The sequence below is a fragment of the Fusarium subglutinans genome, assembly GCF_013396075.1.
Source record: "Fusarium subglutinans strain NRRL 66333 chromosome Unknown NRRL66333_c0000027, whole genome shotgun sequence".
Taxonomy (NCBI): domain Eukaryota; kingdom Fungi; phylum Ascomycota; class Sordariomycetes; order Hypocreales; family Nectriaceae; genus Fusarium; species Fusarium subglutinans.
The window spans coordinates 397,404-412,583 of NW_023502090.1; the positions used below are offsets into that span (position 1 = coordinate 397,404).

Genomic DNA, 15,180 nt, shown 5'->3' on the forward strand with positions numbered 1-15,180 from the left:
CGGTTGAGTTTGACTAGACTCTGTACACTATTATTTCCCCATCTGACGAGAACATTGAAGCGAAATCTTTGATTCGTCCTGCTCCAAATCGCTCTTATTTCTTGGCATCCTTCTTGACTTCTTTCTTGACTTCTTTCTTGACTTCTTTCTTGGTGTCTTTCTTGGTGTCTTTCTTGGTATCTTTCTTGCTATCCTTCTTAGGGTCCTTCTTGGAATCCTTCTTGGGGTCTTTCTTCACGTCTTTTTTGGTGTCTTTCTTGGGATCCTTCTTAACAGGCTTCTTGACATCTTTCTTGTGGTCCTTTTTAGAGTCTTTCTTCGAGTCTCTGTGGGAGTCTTTCTTGGTGCTCTCGGACTCTTCTTTGGCCTTGTCATCTTTGGCAGCTTCTGTAGTTTCTGCAGGTGCTGCTGCTGCTGCCGCCTCGGGTTCTGGCGTTACTGCAGGCTTCTTAGTTGCTTCTTCCTCATCGTCTGTTTCGTCTTCATCGTCTTCGCTGTCCTCGTCACTGTCCTCATCAGTGTCGTCGTCGTCCTCCTCCTCCTCCTCCCCCGTCTCATCCTCATCATCATCGTCCGACTTTGTCTCAGCCTTCTTTTCCAATCGAGGCTCTTCCTTTATGGCCGCCTTAGCTTCCGCAGCCTTGGCCTCGTCTGGGCTCACCTCCACACTGGCTCGTTTCAAGGAGGAGACTGAACCTGGACCGCTTTCTTTCCAAGTGCCAGTTGTCGGACTCTGAATAGCGTTTCGTCCTGCATCCGTCTCGGCCCAGGAACTGGATGTTGGTGACTGAATGCCATCGGTCTTTGCGGCAGGAGTTTCTGATTTCTTAGATTTTCCAGTCTCCTTTGCGCTTGTGTCTTCCTTCTTAGCCTTCGTACCATCCTTGCCATGGACCTTTTCTCGCAGAGTCTTCAGGCGAAGTTCCTTAGCCTTTTGCGCAGCTTCGTCGGCGACGGATCGGACAGGTAGGGCCTTCTCTTCCTTCTTAGATTCTGTAGAAGCCTTCGGTGTCGCAGAAGATGCGGCGGCATTGGCTGCTGGTAGCGGAGGCGCAGCAGGCGCAGGCTTCGGAGCAGCAGCGGCGCTGGCGGCTGCAGCTGCTACAGCTTTGGCCATAGGCGAAGGGGTCATGGAAGCAAGAAGGCCGCCAGTAAGGTCGATGGGCCGTTTCAGCGGGGGCTCGGGAAGCTTATCGTTGATGGAGGGGATGGTGAATTCGTCGAAGTAAATCGTGACATGCTCCTTGAGCTCGCCATATTCGTTCCATTCTTCGATTTCAACAATATCCTACAGAAAGCGACATGCATCAGCTATACGGCCCATGATAGTACTAAAAGGGGATGGATGTTGGTCGTACACCTATAACCCAGCCCTCCTGAACCAGAGCAGGAAGTTTCCTTGGGCGACCGCTCTTGTCTTTACCGGCTCTTCGGCCCCATAGCAAGCGAGCCTTGGTGTCGACTGCAATATCGACGGCTTTGAAGGGAACTCGGTTGGCGCGTAGGATGGTCTCGAGACGTGAGGTGGCCGTGACGATGTGGGACGAGCCAGCTGTCAAGGAGGTGAAAATAAAGAGGGCAGGGTCGGTCAAGAGGTTGGTCATGTTGGATTAAATATTAAATAAAGGGTATGATATGAGTTGACTTGACTAGTAGAGAGACTGTGAGTTGTTCGTCAGGGTATTCGCATTATCTGGTGGAGTTATGGAATGCGGTTGTGTTTCTCTGGACAACTGTCAAAGCAATGCAATGGAACGGTAGTAGGGAGATCCATTAATGGAGCTATCCTGATCAGGTGGTGGTGTCCAAGGTACTGTGTCGCATAATTTACCATGCAGAGTACTTGGACGCCCATAAATAGGGGAGCCGAGCTCCTTAATTATAGCGCTCCAACTTGGAGCCCTAGAGCGTCAGTTGGAGGTACGCTAGCACGATGCGGGGGCGGGGCATTTGGAACTGTTGCTGCAGGAAGATCTCCCTGAGCGCATGAGAGTGCTTTGGTGGAAATAAATGCATGAGAAGGGTTTCGAAATAGTTTAGGTGTCAGAAAAGTGTTTTATGGTCCTGAATCTCTTTTTTCTTCTCTAACTCCTAGGTAACCAATAACGAGAGTTACAAACTGAGGATGCAATATTCTCTCAGAAACAGACAATACAGTGATGTATGCTCCGTAGTTTGTGGCTGATACACATCTCGTGTTAGTGATATGATGTTATCTCACGTAGAGTGAGGCTGTTGAACATTACGAAAGAAGAGAAAGAGGTTCTCCACCGTGTCGTCAGTTCTTCCTTCCCTTTGTTTTTCTTCTTTTCATCTCTCTTCGTCTCTTTGATTCCTCAGAATGTCCTTCTCTCCTTTATCATCAATAATCGATATCAAACCCCCTGAGAAGAACCCCCTAGGCCTGTCTGTCCTTTGTTGGCCGCTGCTGACGGATGCCCACGGACACTACCTTACCTACCTACCTATGTATGGACGCCATCTTGATTCGGAATCGTCCACTATCGACGCAAGGACAGCGAAGGGCAGTCTCCAACTGCCCGTGAAATGTCTTGAAACTCCTTTATCTCCCACTCGAGACCAAGCCATCCTCTGTTCGATCAAGCCATGGAGCTCAAGATAGCCGCGTACCCGTCTGCACCAGCAACTACCCGCGTTTCCCGACGTCCAACAACAACTACCTATTACAAAGGAAGCCATATCCTTCGCCTGAGAGGACGACAATTTCGTGTTAACCCTACTCTTAATCTATTTAACGACACTGCAGATGATAGTCGCATCTTGGCATGATGTTGAGTGGCAGTCGAGATCCAATATTAGAGTACCATACTATGTACTACCATCGACTAGTCGCCGCTCTTTTGCATGATATCTAAGTATTTCTCTTATTGATGCGGTGTACCAGATCACCGCACCAGGACTATTCCATTGGCAACAAAAGCCGCTGCAGTACCAGGTATTGTACCAGTCTGGCTCAAGTCGTGCCGCTCGCAATAACCAAGGGCCCACCCCTTAATAGCCAGTTAGACATTCAGACATTCTCCCTTCATCTGGACTACCTAGGCCATGACCCTCGGTGTGGCTGCCATTATCCGTCGGCGGCGCCAGTTCAAGATCTAGAGGCATTTTCCGCTCCAAGTGTTTCAAGCCTTGCGCACGCACTTTAACTGAGGCATCTGTGACTGTCTCTGAAGTCACTCAAAGCCAAGTCATCACGAGGGTTTTGTCTGAGATTGGTTTGCAGTTCCTTTCCTCTCACCACCCACCAGCCTATCTTCGCGTGTCGGAATAATAATCCCCTCGTCAGAAGCGCTGTAGCAAGCCGTTTCATAACCTTGCCCACGCCGCCGCGTCGTGGGACGTTGAATGAGACGCTCTGGTCCTCGCCGTGGGTCCGGGAAATTGTGTGTCAAGCAATACAACCGAATTTCGCAGTCAAGTCCGTTAGTAAGTCGCATTACAGAGGACGGTCCGAGTTGCACAATGATATCTCTTCTTTCTTTGTCTCTCTTGACTCATTTAGACTGACAGCTTTGTCGACACACAATCAAAGTTCACCGACTTCTAGTCTAGAACAATGACAGTTGGCCAAGACACAACAAACCACGCAAAGTTCTTTGCTGGCTCCAGCAAGACACATCCCTGCGAGCCTGGCAAGCTTTGATTGGTCCAGGATATGCAGCCGAAGACAGTTTGCCAGTGACCGATGCTTCCTTTGCAGGGAGCTGACTGGGCTAGGCCGGGGTAAGCACTCTAGCTCAGGAACAAGCCAGTCAAAAGCGCAGTAGCTAAGGTTCTGCTCGATCCTCAACCGGGTTCTAGGCTGTCTTTGGATCCAATCACCGTCCACATTTTTGACTGCAATGCAAGGTACCGTTGTGTGGTGGTACTGACGAAAACCATTTGGACCCAATGCCGGGGCTAACTCATTAACTTCCAGGTACGGGGCTCGCTCAAGTTGGGGGCTAATGAGGTGACAACGCAACGCACCAGGGCTCTGACTGCTAGACAGACAAGGGTACCAATGGACAGAGATTAAGTCCCGCAGTGTGTGCGAAAACTACAAGTTGCCCTCAGTATCCGCCCAGGCGCCTTGTTTGGTTTCCTCTTGTTTACCTCTTCAAGTGCGCTTGTTTTGACGATATCAACCTTCCAGCCTTGTGCTATACACTCATTAAACGATTTTTGATAACATTCTTTGTGCTTTGCACCCTTCAGTCTCTTTTTCGCTCAACGCAACAAGAATCTCTTACGATATCTTGAGAAGAAATCACCACAGTTCTTTTTCAGACCACCAACAATCAGCATCACAATGCAGTTCTCCAGCATCATGATTGCCGCCGCTGGCGCTTCGGTTGCCGCTGCTCAGGACTATGCTCCTCCTGCTCCTGTTCTGGAAACCACAACACTCACCTCGACTACTACCCGGGTTATCACTCTTACTCAGTGCAACCCAACTGTGACTGACTGCCCCCTTCGTACCACAACCTCGACTGAGGTTGTCGTTACCACTTCGACTGCTGCGCCCGAGGTTCCTACCACCTCTGTCTACGTGCCCCCTACCACCAGCAGCGTCTTCGAGCCCGTTGTCAACACCACCAGCCACGAGCTTCCTACTATCATCAGCACTCCCACCATCAGCACCACTAAGAAGGCTCCCTCTGCCAAGACCACCTTCTACCCTGCTGGCAACACTACCACCAAGGCTGGCCCTACTGCTCCTGGTTCTTACACTACCACCAAGCTCCCCGTCCCTGGCAGCAGCACTGATGTTCCTGGAACGCCTGGCGATGAGGCCCCCTCCACCGTGCCCACCGCCGGTGCCAGTGGCCTCATCGCCTCTTCAGGCTTCGTCGGTGCTGTCATGGCCGCAGCTATGATTGCTCTCTTCTAGATGCATTAAACCACTTGGTTACACGACCCAGCCTGTGCCTTGGCAGTCATGAATTATTCTTCACTTCACTTATGATACCTTGTTCTTCTTCTTGGGGGATGGCCGTTTGGGGAATTTTCTAAAGGCGGGATTTTTGCTGCGAGGCAATGTCTTTTTCGAGATTGGCTACTGTGTAGCTATTTGATTCCTTGCAGGTCATCGATGGGGCGCATGGAATACCCAGCGCGGAGTTCTCTGAGTGCATCATATTGTCAATCACGTACACGTACACCTTGAGTTGTCTGTGTACGTGCGCATATGGTGTCCGGTTCTGGGCTTGGAGGCGGAAGCCTCGGAATGTTGAGGAGTTTAGAAATCTATGTTCACATCACATTGATAGAGTCATTCAAATCCAATTCGACACGAAACGACACATGACAAGTCTATCTATGCGTGTTTAATGATTATGCATATGGCTGCGCAAGGTAGTTGACTATGTGATCAGCTGCTGTTGTAGATGCGTCGCCTGGTCGAACACGCTGATTCTTTGCTTACATGTGCAGACTGACTCAGCGGCGACGTCTTAGCAGGCTGTCGTTATTCTCTTGGCCGCCACAGACTCGATAGTGTATGCATGGTGTAGGTCATTGGCGTCAGCTATTTGCATCATGTTCTTTGCAAAGATTCATGCGAATGTCATCAACTGCAATCAGGTTGAGGTTGTAATACAGTACAATAGGCAAGTATTATACTGTGGTATGTCATCTGTAGATGTCTGCATGCTATGTAATGTATGCAGTCTACTAACTAAGTTAGCAGGGTGCATCTCTAGGCATTGCCTTTTGGTGTGAGGCATGACTCTCGTGCCTTGGACATTAGATGCGTGTAACCACACCACAGCCATTAACTATCAAGTTGCACTTCTCATATCGAATCAGGGACATCATTATTTTCGCCTCTTTAGGACGTTTTGCTCCAACGGCGACTAATCATTGACTCAAGCTAGAGTTGGTATGTATGTAGCAAAAACTAAAGAAAAAACTAAAGACAAAAACTGGATATATCCACAACTGCAAGACCGTTACTCACGTGGCAGAAAAGTAAAAATTACCTACTCTAAAAAGAAAAAAGTTCGCCGAAGTTCACTTGGTTCCTTGGCTTTTTAGAGGCAGTTATATCCAGAAATGGATAAAATATTGGCCCTCTTTTTCTTTCTTCTCTCTTTAGTTGCCGTTGTCGTTGGTGGACCTCTTTCTTCACACCCTCTTTATTACTTAGCCTCTGACTATTGTACAGCCTCCAAAGCTTCGGGACCGAGCCGTTGGGGTGCATTCAAGACTTGAGGCTTGAGAATCACTACTAAGGTGCCAAGTCTATGAGCCTGCCAAGCTTCTCCTAAAGTTCCAAGTACCTATTCCGGGTCACTTGAGATCGAGGTTTTGTGTTTCTTACATCTCCATGCGTGTGAGACCTGTCATTTCTTTCCTTGCCTTCCATGTTATACTTACCTATCATGCCTGCACAGCTGATCAACACGGGCTAAAAGACGGGCGTTTGCCCTGCTGGGAAGATTCTCACTCTCTTCTGGCGGCCTGCATATGCGCCGCTTGAGTCGTTAGGGAGGAGGGAGGTCACTGTAATGTCGATCTCTCTGAGCCGCATCTGGTGACGTGCAGGTTTTGGCTGAGCAATGACTGGGACATGCAGAGAAACGCTTGGAATACATAAAACGGCAAAGATAGGTGTTTGCTCAATACGCAGTCATCAGCTTACCTTGGTACATGTATCAACTTTTGTCTCTGTGAGACAGCATGGCAGGACATGGTACTGTACTGTAGCCGCGAGCAGTTTACTAGAACTGGCTTAGATAACTTGTCAACTCAACAACCAGCGCACATTATTAATCATTAAACATACTGACAGAATCTCACTTCTCTGCCAAATTCTCACTGTCGGCCCGGTCCACGCCCTACAGAGACGGTCCGCCGGGATACGCCCCCGGCCAAATCCCGCGGGAAGCCAAGTTTATTGCTCACCTTTTTTGGATAGTCACACACACGATACATGGAAAATAATAGATTATTTGGTGACCCAAAAACACAGTAAAAACACGAGGTCATATCATATCATATTCTCAAGACTCAGCGAACAAGCCTCGTCTCGCAAACCTCACCTGCTTTGGCTCAGCCACTTTCATACTGGAAAAGTCGTTAAACTTTATGAGGCTTAGACTCGGGAATAGTCTCAGTATCTCGTTCTCAGTCCAATCACGACATTGACGGTTTGGATCTGGGGGGGAATGGGACGGGGATAATGACACTTGCTTCCAGACTAGTTATGGGATACGTTACGGCGTAAGCTCCACGGTACTTTTGAGAATATGCATGTCGTATATATTGTCTATTTCGGAACCCAATACTCACCTGCTTCATTCATGGGTCTCCGTGTCTTCGGTCTTACCCACACACATAGTACAGCATCATGCTTGGCAAGGGAGCGAGTTGCAGATGCTATGAATGATCTCTTGATGGGGCATGGCATGAATCGTATCTGTCACTGCTGGCCGATCCTCACTATTTTCTCTTAAGTACGAAAAAGAGAACCACTCAGACAACACACTTGTCACCTCATGGAGCGTCTAGTCTCTTGGCCCTCTCTGTGAAGGTTGCGTGTCATTTCGCTATCTCCTCTAGCCTCATGATCCTACAACTAGCACAGGCGGATCTGGAGCTTTGCATTATATTCAGTGGTCGATTGACAGCGCTTAATGAGACCCTAGGTCGCTTTGGTTCGGAGTAGTGGCATCAAGGTTGGTCACGGCGGCTAAAACAATAAACTAGTATATCTCCATTACACTAATACATCATATCCTGAATATCACGGCCATATTACGGGTCGATACATAGATTCTGCCGTAGTAGACGTGCGAATCGTAGACTATCTCTTGCTATATGCTGACTTCGCTAAAGGAAAGGGAAAGGCAAAAAAAAAAAAAAGAAAGAAAGAAAAGAAAAAAAACATGACCCCAATTCCATCCACTCTCTGTTGTCAAGTCGACATTTCTCACTGGCCCAGGTTCATATACGTCTGTGCCTTGTCTTACAAGCCCATCAGCCTCACCCCCTCCCGCATTATGCTTTCCGATTCTCCAATAAACCCTGCTAATGTTACGCCCCAGCACGTGGGAACCACAGCCATGTCTAGCTAGGTTCTTCTTCAAGACTGGCGGATGTCTTACATGATTGCGTGAGTGTGTATGCGTATCTGCAGGCAGACCCCTACCAGTCTCCCATACCGCATGATCCGAACCATTGCGTCGGTTACAAGCCTATCTCCAGATGTTCTCTGAAGGTTGCCTTGTGCAATCGATTCGGAGCGCTCAGACCAGACCTGGGGGGTCGTGTAGGAATGGCCTACCATCGCCCAGTATCTACACGATGGCCAGCTAAGGTCGTCAAAAGATTTCTTTAACCGCATTGTGAAGCCTTGCACATGATGCAAAGACCACTCCCGTCTTTACTCAGGTTCGCGCAATTGTGAACAGAACTGTGTTCGCACAGGGGGTCGGCTTGGTCGACAAGTCCCGACGAGCTGGCGCCGACTTTCATGTTGATGTTTGGTCGCATTGCAGCGCCATTTCGACGAGACACCTCCAGGTGGTCCATTGGAGTTCGTGGGCGAGTTGATCTGGCCTTGCGATGGCGGGTGAGGCTGGTGAGGCTGTAGATGATGAGTTGCTCCAGATGACAGAGCTGGGTGGGATATTTGGTCGAATTCTCCCGACAATTGGGACAGGAAATGGTAGAGCAGTCAAGAATTGCTTTCGGAGTAAAAGATTAAACGTCTGTGCAGATGATATTGGCCTCAATGGTAAGTTTGGAAAGGGGAATAGGCTGTAGTTTTGTAGGGCTGAGATGAACGAACGAGTAACTTGGTCGCAGTGACTGTGCTCACTTCCAAGTATTGGACGGGACGGGACCTCCGGCTTCTTATGAGCATTAGTTCTGGTCTATGACGGGGGTGTTTGGCTCCAGGATGGTCATCTGGACTCTACCTAGAGGGTCCTCAGTTGGATCTCTTGTATTCATCGTCATCAGACGGGGTTCCTCATCTCTCTTCTCTCAATCCAGTTCCCATTTGCGTATCAAACTCCATGCAGCAATGCGGCGGGTGAGAGGATGGCATCTGTGCTCCAAGCCATTGGTACTAATCGCTGCCTTGCCGCCAGGTACGGTCTATAGTTGGCCGTGGAAATCCTCCGTTCGGCACTACCAATCCCAATACGATGGGCGAAGGTCTCACTTCATTTCTTGATCTCCTTCGATTCTAGAAATTCACCCTGCATCAACGCCAATCGGCAACGGGTCTGAACTACAGGATCAGCAGTGGTGGTACCAGCAAGAGCTGGCTTCTGCATAAACCACGCAGGGGTGTTCTGTATGGCCAACTGAGGTCACAGTATCCTACTGCCGCTCTCTGATCAACTGCCTGTTTTTTTCCCGTGTGCCGTACTCCGTAACCGTTCTACAGCACCTCATGTTGAGCTTTGCCGGGGTGGCGTGGCTAGCAACACCACCATCTATGTGCTCTTCCAAGGCCTCGTAAGCGACTAAGTACTCATCTGTATTTTTGTCCGTGACTACCGCGGGGGGTCCAGTTGACGAGACAGCGCAAGAGACCAAAGAGGGGCTTGGCGTGTAACTAATGGCGGACTTTCCGTGCATTCAGTGTACCGTATCGTACTGTTCTATGCTCTGTTGTGTTATCATCCTGTGCGTGTAGCTCCTTGCCCACGTTTGTATGGGTTGCAGTGCAGAACTATGGGCCAACATGAAGCATCTCGTAGCTCGACATGTCAGTGATTGCGGCCATTTCCCCGCAGCGTAATCCACTGACAAGTTGCTCACCCAGGTCTCCCGTCCCGTTTGCATGAGTATGTGTAGTGCAGAAACCAGCGTTGGACCCTCAGAAACTGAGATCTGACGAGTTACGTACGCTATTGGATACTCCATGCCCGTTTGCCTTGTGCGTGTTTGTGTGGGGGCCGGGCCATGAGGGGAACAGCGCACAAGACAATAGTCGGCCTTACTCGCCGTGACTAGTCGCATCTTGTACGGCCTATCGACTGGGTTTTTAGGACCCCCCGCGGGAGCTTCGTATGCGCTGTGTTTGTGCCGCCGCCTGGGCCGTTCTTGGACTTGCACCTGGACCTGGACCATCAGGGTCTTCTTACCTGGTCCTGAACCTTATGCCAAGCCGTGAATCCTAGAGCCAGTGGATGTTTGAGCAGCACAAGCATTAGTACCTAGAGATCGGAAAATCGAGCAGCCTTATCGTGCAGACCCAAAGTGTTCGTTCCGGTTGCATTGGTCCACAAAGATCGATCCGCCCTCTGTTTGTCACTATCCCTGTATGTTTGTGTAACACACATAGTGAGCTTCCATGGTGTCGTAATGGCGAAGAGCTGCGTGTGATAGTAAGCCATTTTCGACGATGCAACTGATGGGTGCACATTGGACCACAGTCCGAATACTGACTGAGCTCAGCCCTGATGGTGACAAGGACCACCTAAGACTCCCGGCAGTCTTACAGTGGAGAATATGTGACAACTGACATGGCTTTTTGCCAGCGGCAACGGGCTGGCCATGGGTGATATCCAGGCTACCTCCCTCTGAACATGCATGAGTGGCCATGAGAGGGATAATGGAAACACACTGGAGCGACTAGCCCGTTGATGAGACAGGGTCCTGCCATAGCCAAATGCCACTCAGCGTACTCCGTATTGAGCATTCCAAGCCATCAGTTATAGCCGTCACGTTTTGTCCTGGCTCAGAAGTGCACTGAGATTCAAGATTTCCACTGCAAAACAGATTGGGTTCCTGAGGGCTAAGTTGTAAGCACATTGAGCAACGTTGGAGATCGATGATAACTTTGTTGTGTCTAGTTACTCCGTACCAACAATCAAGTAGCTCGCCTTTGATCATACAGGCTAACCTGTCATGGTCTTGCATGCTTACCCTAGCGTTGGCCATCGTCGGCTGGTTTCCATGAATCTGATCTGATTCGCCAATGTGAGGCTAATATGCAACCATTTGCCAAAACCTACACAAACCAGATGTGCTGTGCACGCTGTCTCAGATGGGGAAGAAACTGAGACATTCGCCCACACATCAAAGTGAACTATGATCTCGGCACTTGAGCTATTCGATTTGTTCTGCCATGGTGTCCAATTAACGCCCGAATAACAGGTTCATGAGAAGAAGGATCCGGATGTTTGACGAGGGGCTTGAAAGTTTCAACAAGAGGGAAGAAGCAACATTCAACAAATCTTGAGGGGAGTATCTCATGGGCATCTTCTATTCTCCTATTGTGTTCCGGTTATTTGGTCATGGAAGGTGTAGGCTGCTGGACACCTTTTCGCCTGACGGAATTCAATTGAGATACAATCGACCGGATGCTTGCACTGTGATTTCTTATCGTGAAACCGACTTGCATATCAGCCATGGCAAGCTGAAGCGCCATTCGTTAAGCGAGATGCCTAATCTCGATGTTCAGTGTGAAAGAGCCAGGCAGTCACTGGCGCTATAATTGGTTCAATGGCGCATGCCGGTTTGCGGTGGCGGTGCTGCGTGGGTATGATTCTGGACTCGCAAACTAGTACAGATACTGCCCATGCCGTGCAATCTGATAATAAACTGTGATCTTGGACTTCAGTCGTTTGTAGGCAGTGTGTACGGACATGGTCCATAGAGGTTAGGTCGCAAGCATGCCTGGTAACAATGGAAGGAGACGGATTGTCAACCAACCCGCAGTGAGCTATTAGTTATACTTTCCGAGTTTACACTAAGCTTGCTGCAGCGTGCACTAGGCGGCTTGATGGCTAGGAGCATTGTTATCCACGGCCCACTGGACTCGTTTGAAATATGTGAAGGAACAGGTGAGGTGGCTGTTAGCATGGTAAGCCAGGAGACGAGAAATAGGGCGACGAGACGCCTCATGTTAGATTCAATATATGGACCGCACTACTTGACCCACGGCATGGCCAGGTAAATAGAACGAGAATCAAATCTCATATGGCCTGTTATAACGCTGATGTTGAGCCAATGTTTGCAGTGTTTAGTCAACAAGCGCGGAGCGAATCCCCTGCCATATTGGTGGGAAACTCACCATTGAATTGTACACAGCTCAAGCCATAGTTATGCATATGAAAGAAACATCGAAATCTCGAAGCAGTGGTGGGTTCGTTCGGATGTAACGTGATGTCATCTTGAAACAGCATAATCTTTTTTGATGTGTTGGTTCGTGAGGTGAAGTTGAAATGAGGTTGTCAGAACCAACAACTAAACGCGCTTGTGCACGTGCAACTGTACTTGTGCGGCTATCAAGGCAAGCGCCGTGATTGAGGTCATCATTGAGTCTGTTTGGGAAACAAGATTGGCTACTCCATGGAGGTGCCTTCCAAATTCATACTTGCCGCGGCCGGGTACCTTCCATCACATGGAGTCTGTGCTGTGCTGTGCTGTGCTGGCATTGCGGGCAGGTGCGGATGGTACTGCAACTGCAGGCGGCAGCTAAAAGAGCTCCCGTGCAAGCTAGGCAGGTAATATCAAACTTAATCGCAGAAGGACCATCAACTGAGATGGAACCTTCGGAAGTTCCTTGGCGAAGCTACCTAGGTACCTTAGTGCCAGTGACTGAGACCGACTGCAACAACGGTTGGATGCTGTTACCTTTTCACTCTTTCCCCCGCACTTGACTTGTGAGAGTGAATTGCCTGTCACATTGCTGACTCAATTTCAAAAGCAAGGTGCCTTGTCAAGACTGGACTTACTATAACAACTCGACTCAGATAAGGTACCAAGTAGTAGTTTGGCATCAGGAGTAGACAAGAGCTAACTTAGGTATTTTTGGATGTGTCTTAGTTTCTAACTCTAGGAACTTTCACAATCAATTTTCAAATGCGAATCCAACGCCACCAACGCTTGAGGATTTCCCCACTATCCCAAGCCAGAGAGTCGGGTTCAGGCAGGGCAAGGGAAATCCCGTTGTCCTTGTGTAACCTCATCTGGCTTAGGTGCAGTATCTCTCATCGGCATTGACATCATCCAGACCCGAGAATTCGGGTGCCCCTCACATCTGATATCTCAGGTGACCCTCGCTTCGGGGAGCAAGAAAACATCAGACCAAGCTTGATAGAAGGTGCCAAAACAAACTTAGCAAAAAGGTATCCTGAATTTATCCTAAATCTGTACTAAACTTATACTAAGTTACCCAAGTCATGTTATTAGGTATTCGGGATCGATGTCTAAAGTTTACCTTCCTCCCCTAGTCTCTACAAACAAACATTTCTTGAGACACTTACTGCTCTCCCTCATCATTCGGCCATCCTCAAAAGCAGAGTTCAAGTGGCCATTCTATCCCACACTGACCAAACTTGACAAGAGCTTTAAAATAATACCTACCCCAGTTGTTATCAGTCTTTACCTTATCAAATACCGCAAGCAAACAGACTTCTGTCCGATACACATGCTCCCCCTCCTTCAGGCAGCGGCACAGCAAATCCTAAGGTGATGTATCAATATGATGAAAGTGGACTGACAATCCAACTTATAGGATCCTTGGAAATATGACATGATTCTCGGGATGATAATAGCCTGTTTATCGGCAGCCCCCCACTCGACAAACTCATTTCTTACAACAAAGTTCGAACCAACAGACAATCTATTATATGCACCTGGCCAAACATGATTCTTCTGCAGGCTTGCCACCCCTTTCAACGCTAAGAGTCTCAAGCATACGTCGCTCATAACCCGGGAAACTCTCGTCTTCCTGTCCTTGGGGTCTGATCCTCTGTTAAAATGTAACTCCGAGAATCCCAAGCACTTGATATGGAGACATCTTAAACATGCGAGACATTCATCAACTTGCACTAACACGCCAGTTGACGAGCAGACAAAACGCGAAGAACGTCAGTTGACATGGAAGCAGCATTGGAAATTGAAGGGGAATAACATGCGAAACATGATGCTCAAAAACGTGGCGCACAACTCTCCTACTTGTCGCGTAACTTTCAAACGACAAGTCAACTCGTCAACGACAGACCAACATACATCCGAGGTCCTTACCCAAGTGGCCTGATCCGAATACTACGCAAGCATTGAAAAAAAAACCATGGCAAAGGAATTGAGCTGCATAAGGTCGGCTGATATGAGCCACCACCTACTTACCCTCAGTTATAGGCAGTTAGGGTATAATAAATGCAGGCTGGATCCTGAACCGCAGCAGCCATGAAGTCACGAGACCGAAATCAAACGATTCATTATATCAGGGCTTGATAGGGGACAGGCTGAGGGTCCCATATGCCTTTTTGCTTTTCATTTCAGGGACGAACAACTGCCTGCACTGCAGCTTTAGCCTGAGCATTGCTTCATATCTGGACCGTGTCGAAAAAGGTTATAATAAGCCTGATAGTCCCTGCTGGACCCTGAAAGTTTTATGTCAGCTTGGCCGAAGCTTTTGGTAAGACATTATTCCGTCTCCCCAGTCCCTGACACTAAACAAGCAAGTATATGAAACACTTAAAAGAACTGCTTCAGGCTCTGCAAGTCGGGGATATTGCGAAGACAATACATCCTTCAAAGTGACTTCTGAATACTATTCAAAAATTGAGATGCTTTTCGACGGTTGTTCTGGCTAGGTATGGAGCGTAAATGAGCATAGAGGTAGGTAGGTGGTTACTTATATTCAAGACTTGAACAACAAATGGTCTCACTTCACTCCAAGGCACGGGCCCGGAGCTGAAGGACAGAGCCTATTGTCAAATGAATCACCAAGACAAAGATCAAAGTGTTACTGCTGGCTGGCTGGCTGGCTGGAATCTTGTCCAGTAATCCCCCCGACATAGTTTTCTTGAGCCTGGGCCAAGTCTTGATGGCAATATCTGAATCTTTGGGGGTGAAGTAACTTCACCACAAGAACAGAGTAAATTTGGAAAATCAAACCAACTCAGATCATGTGAAGCTAGTGATGATTCACTGTGATACTCTTATGGAGCCTCTATGAGCTATTCCATGAATATACGTGTCTCTCTACCCCGCGAATAGCTTTGGTGTTGAGATGGGTCGGGACCCCGCGGACACGGGCATCGAAGGGACGAGTTTTGTAACGAAACCCGGTCAGGTTCGGTCAAGCTGAAACACACAAACAGGCAGCTAAATTAGAATTAATATTTTTTGTTTATTCTTGTGCTGAATGATCAAGAATGATCAATGACTTTGATTGTGGCTGGAGAGTCAACGTAAGAAAGC

The 15,180-nt window shown here is 48.5% G+C and overlaps 2 protein-coding genes across 2 annotated transcripts; one reads left to right on the forward strand and one right to left on the reverse strand.

Moving 5' to 3' along the window:
• Nucleotides 1-94: 94 nt before the first annotated feature.
• On the reverse strand, nucleotides 95-1,604 carry FSUBG_3167 (cylicin I; the record flags this gene model as incomplete). The annotated part of the gene is made up of 2 exons (XM_036681019.1): nucleotides 95-1,288; nucleotides 1,359-1,604. The coding sequence occupies 2 exons, from the start codon at nucleotides 1,602-1,604 to the stop codon at nucleotides 95-97; spliced, it is 1,440 nt and encodes a 479-aa protein (XP_036541415.1).
• A 2,708-nt stretch (nucleotides 1,605-4,312) lies between these two features.
• On the forward strand, nucleotides 4,313-4,894 carry FSUBG_3168 (uncharacterized protein; the record flags this gene model as incomplete). Its single annotated transcript, XM_036681020.1, has 1 exon — nucleotides 4,313-4,894. The coding sequence occupies one exon, from the start codon at nucleotides 4,313-4,315 to the stop codon at nucleotides 4,892-4,894; it is 582 nt and encodes a 193-aa protein (XP_036541416.1).
• Nucleotides 4,895-15,180: the final 10,286 nt, after the last annotated feature.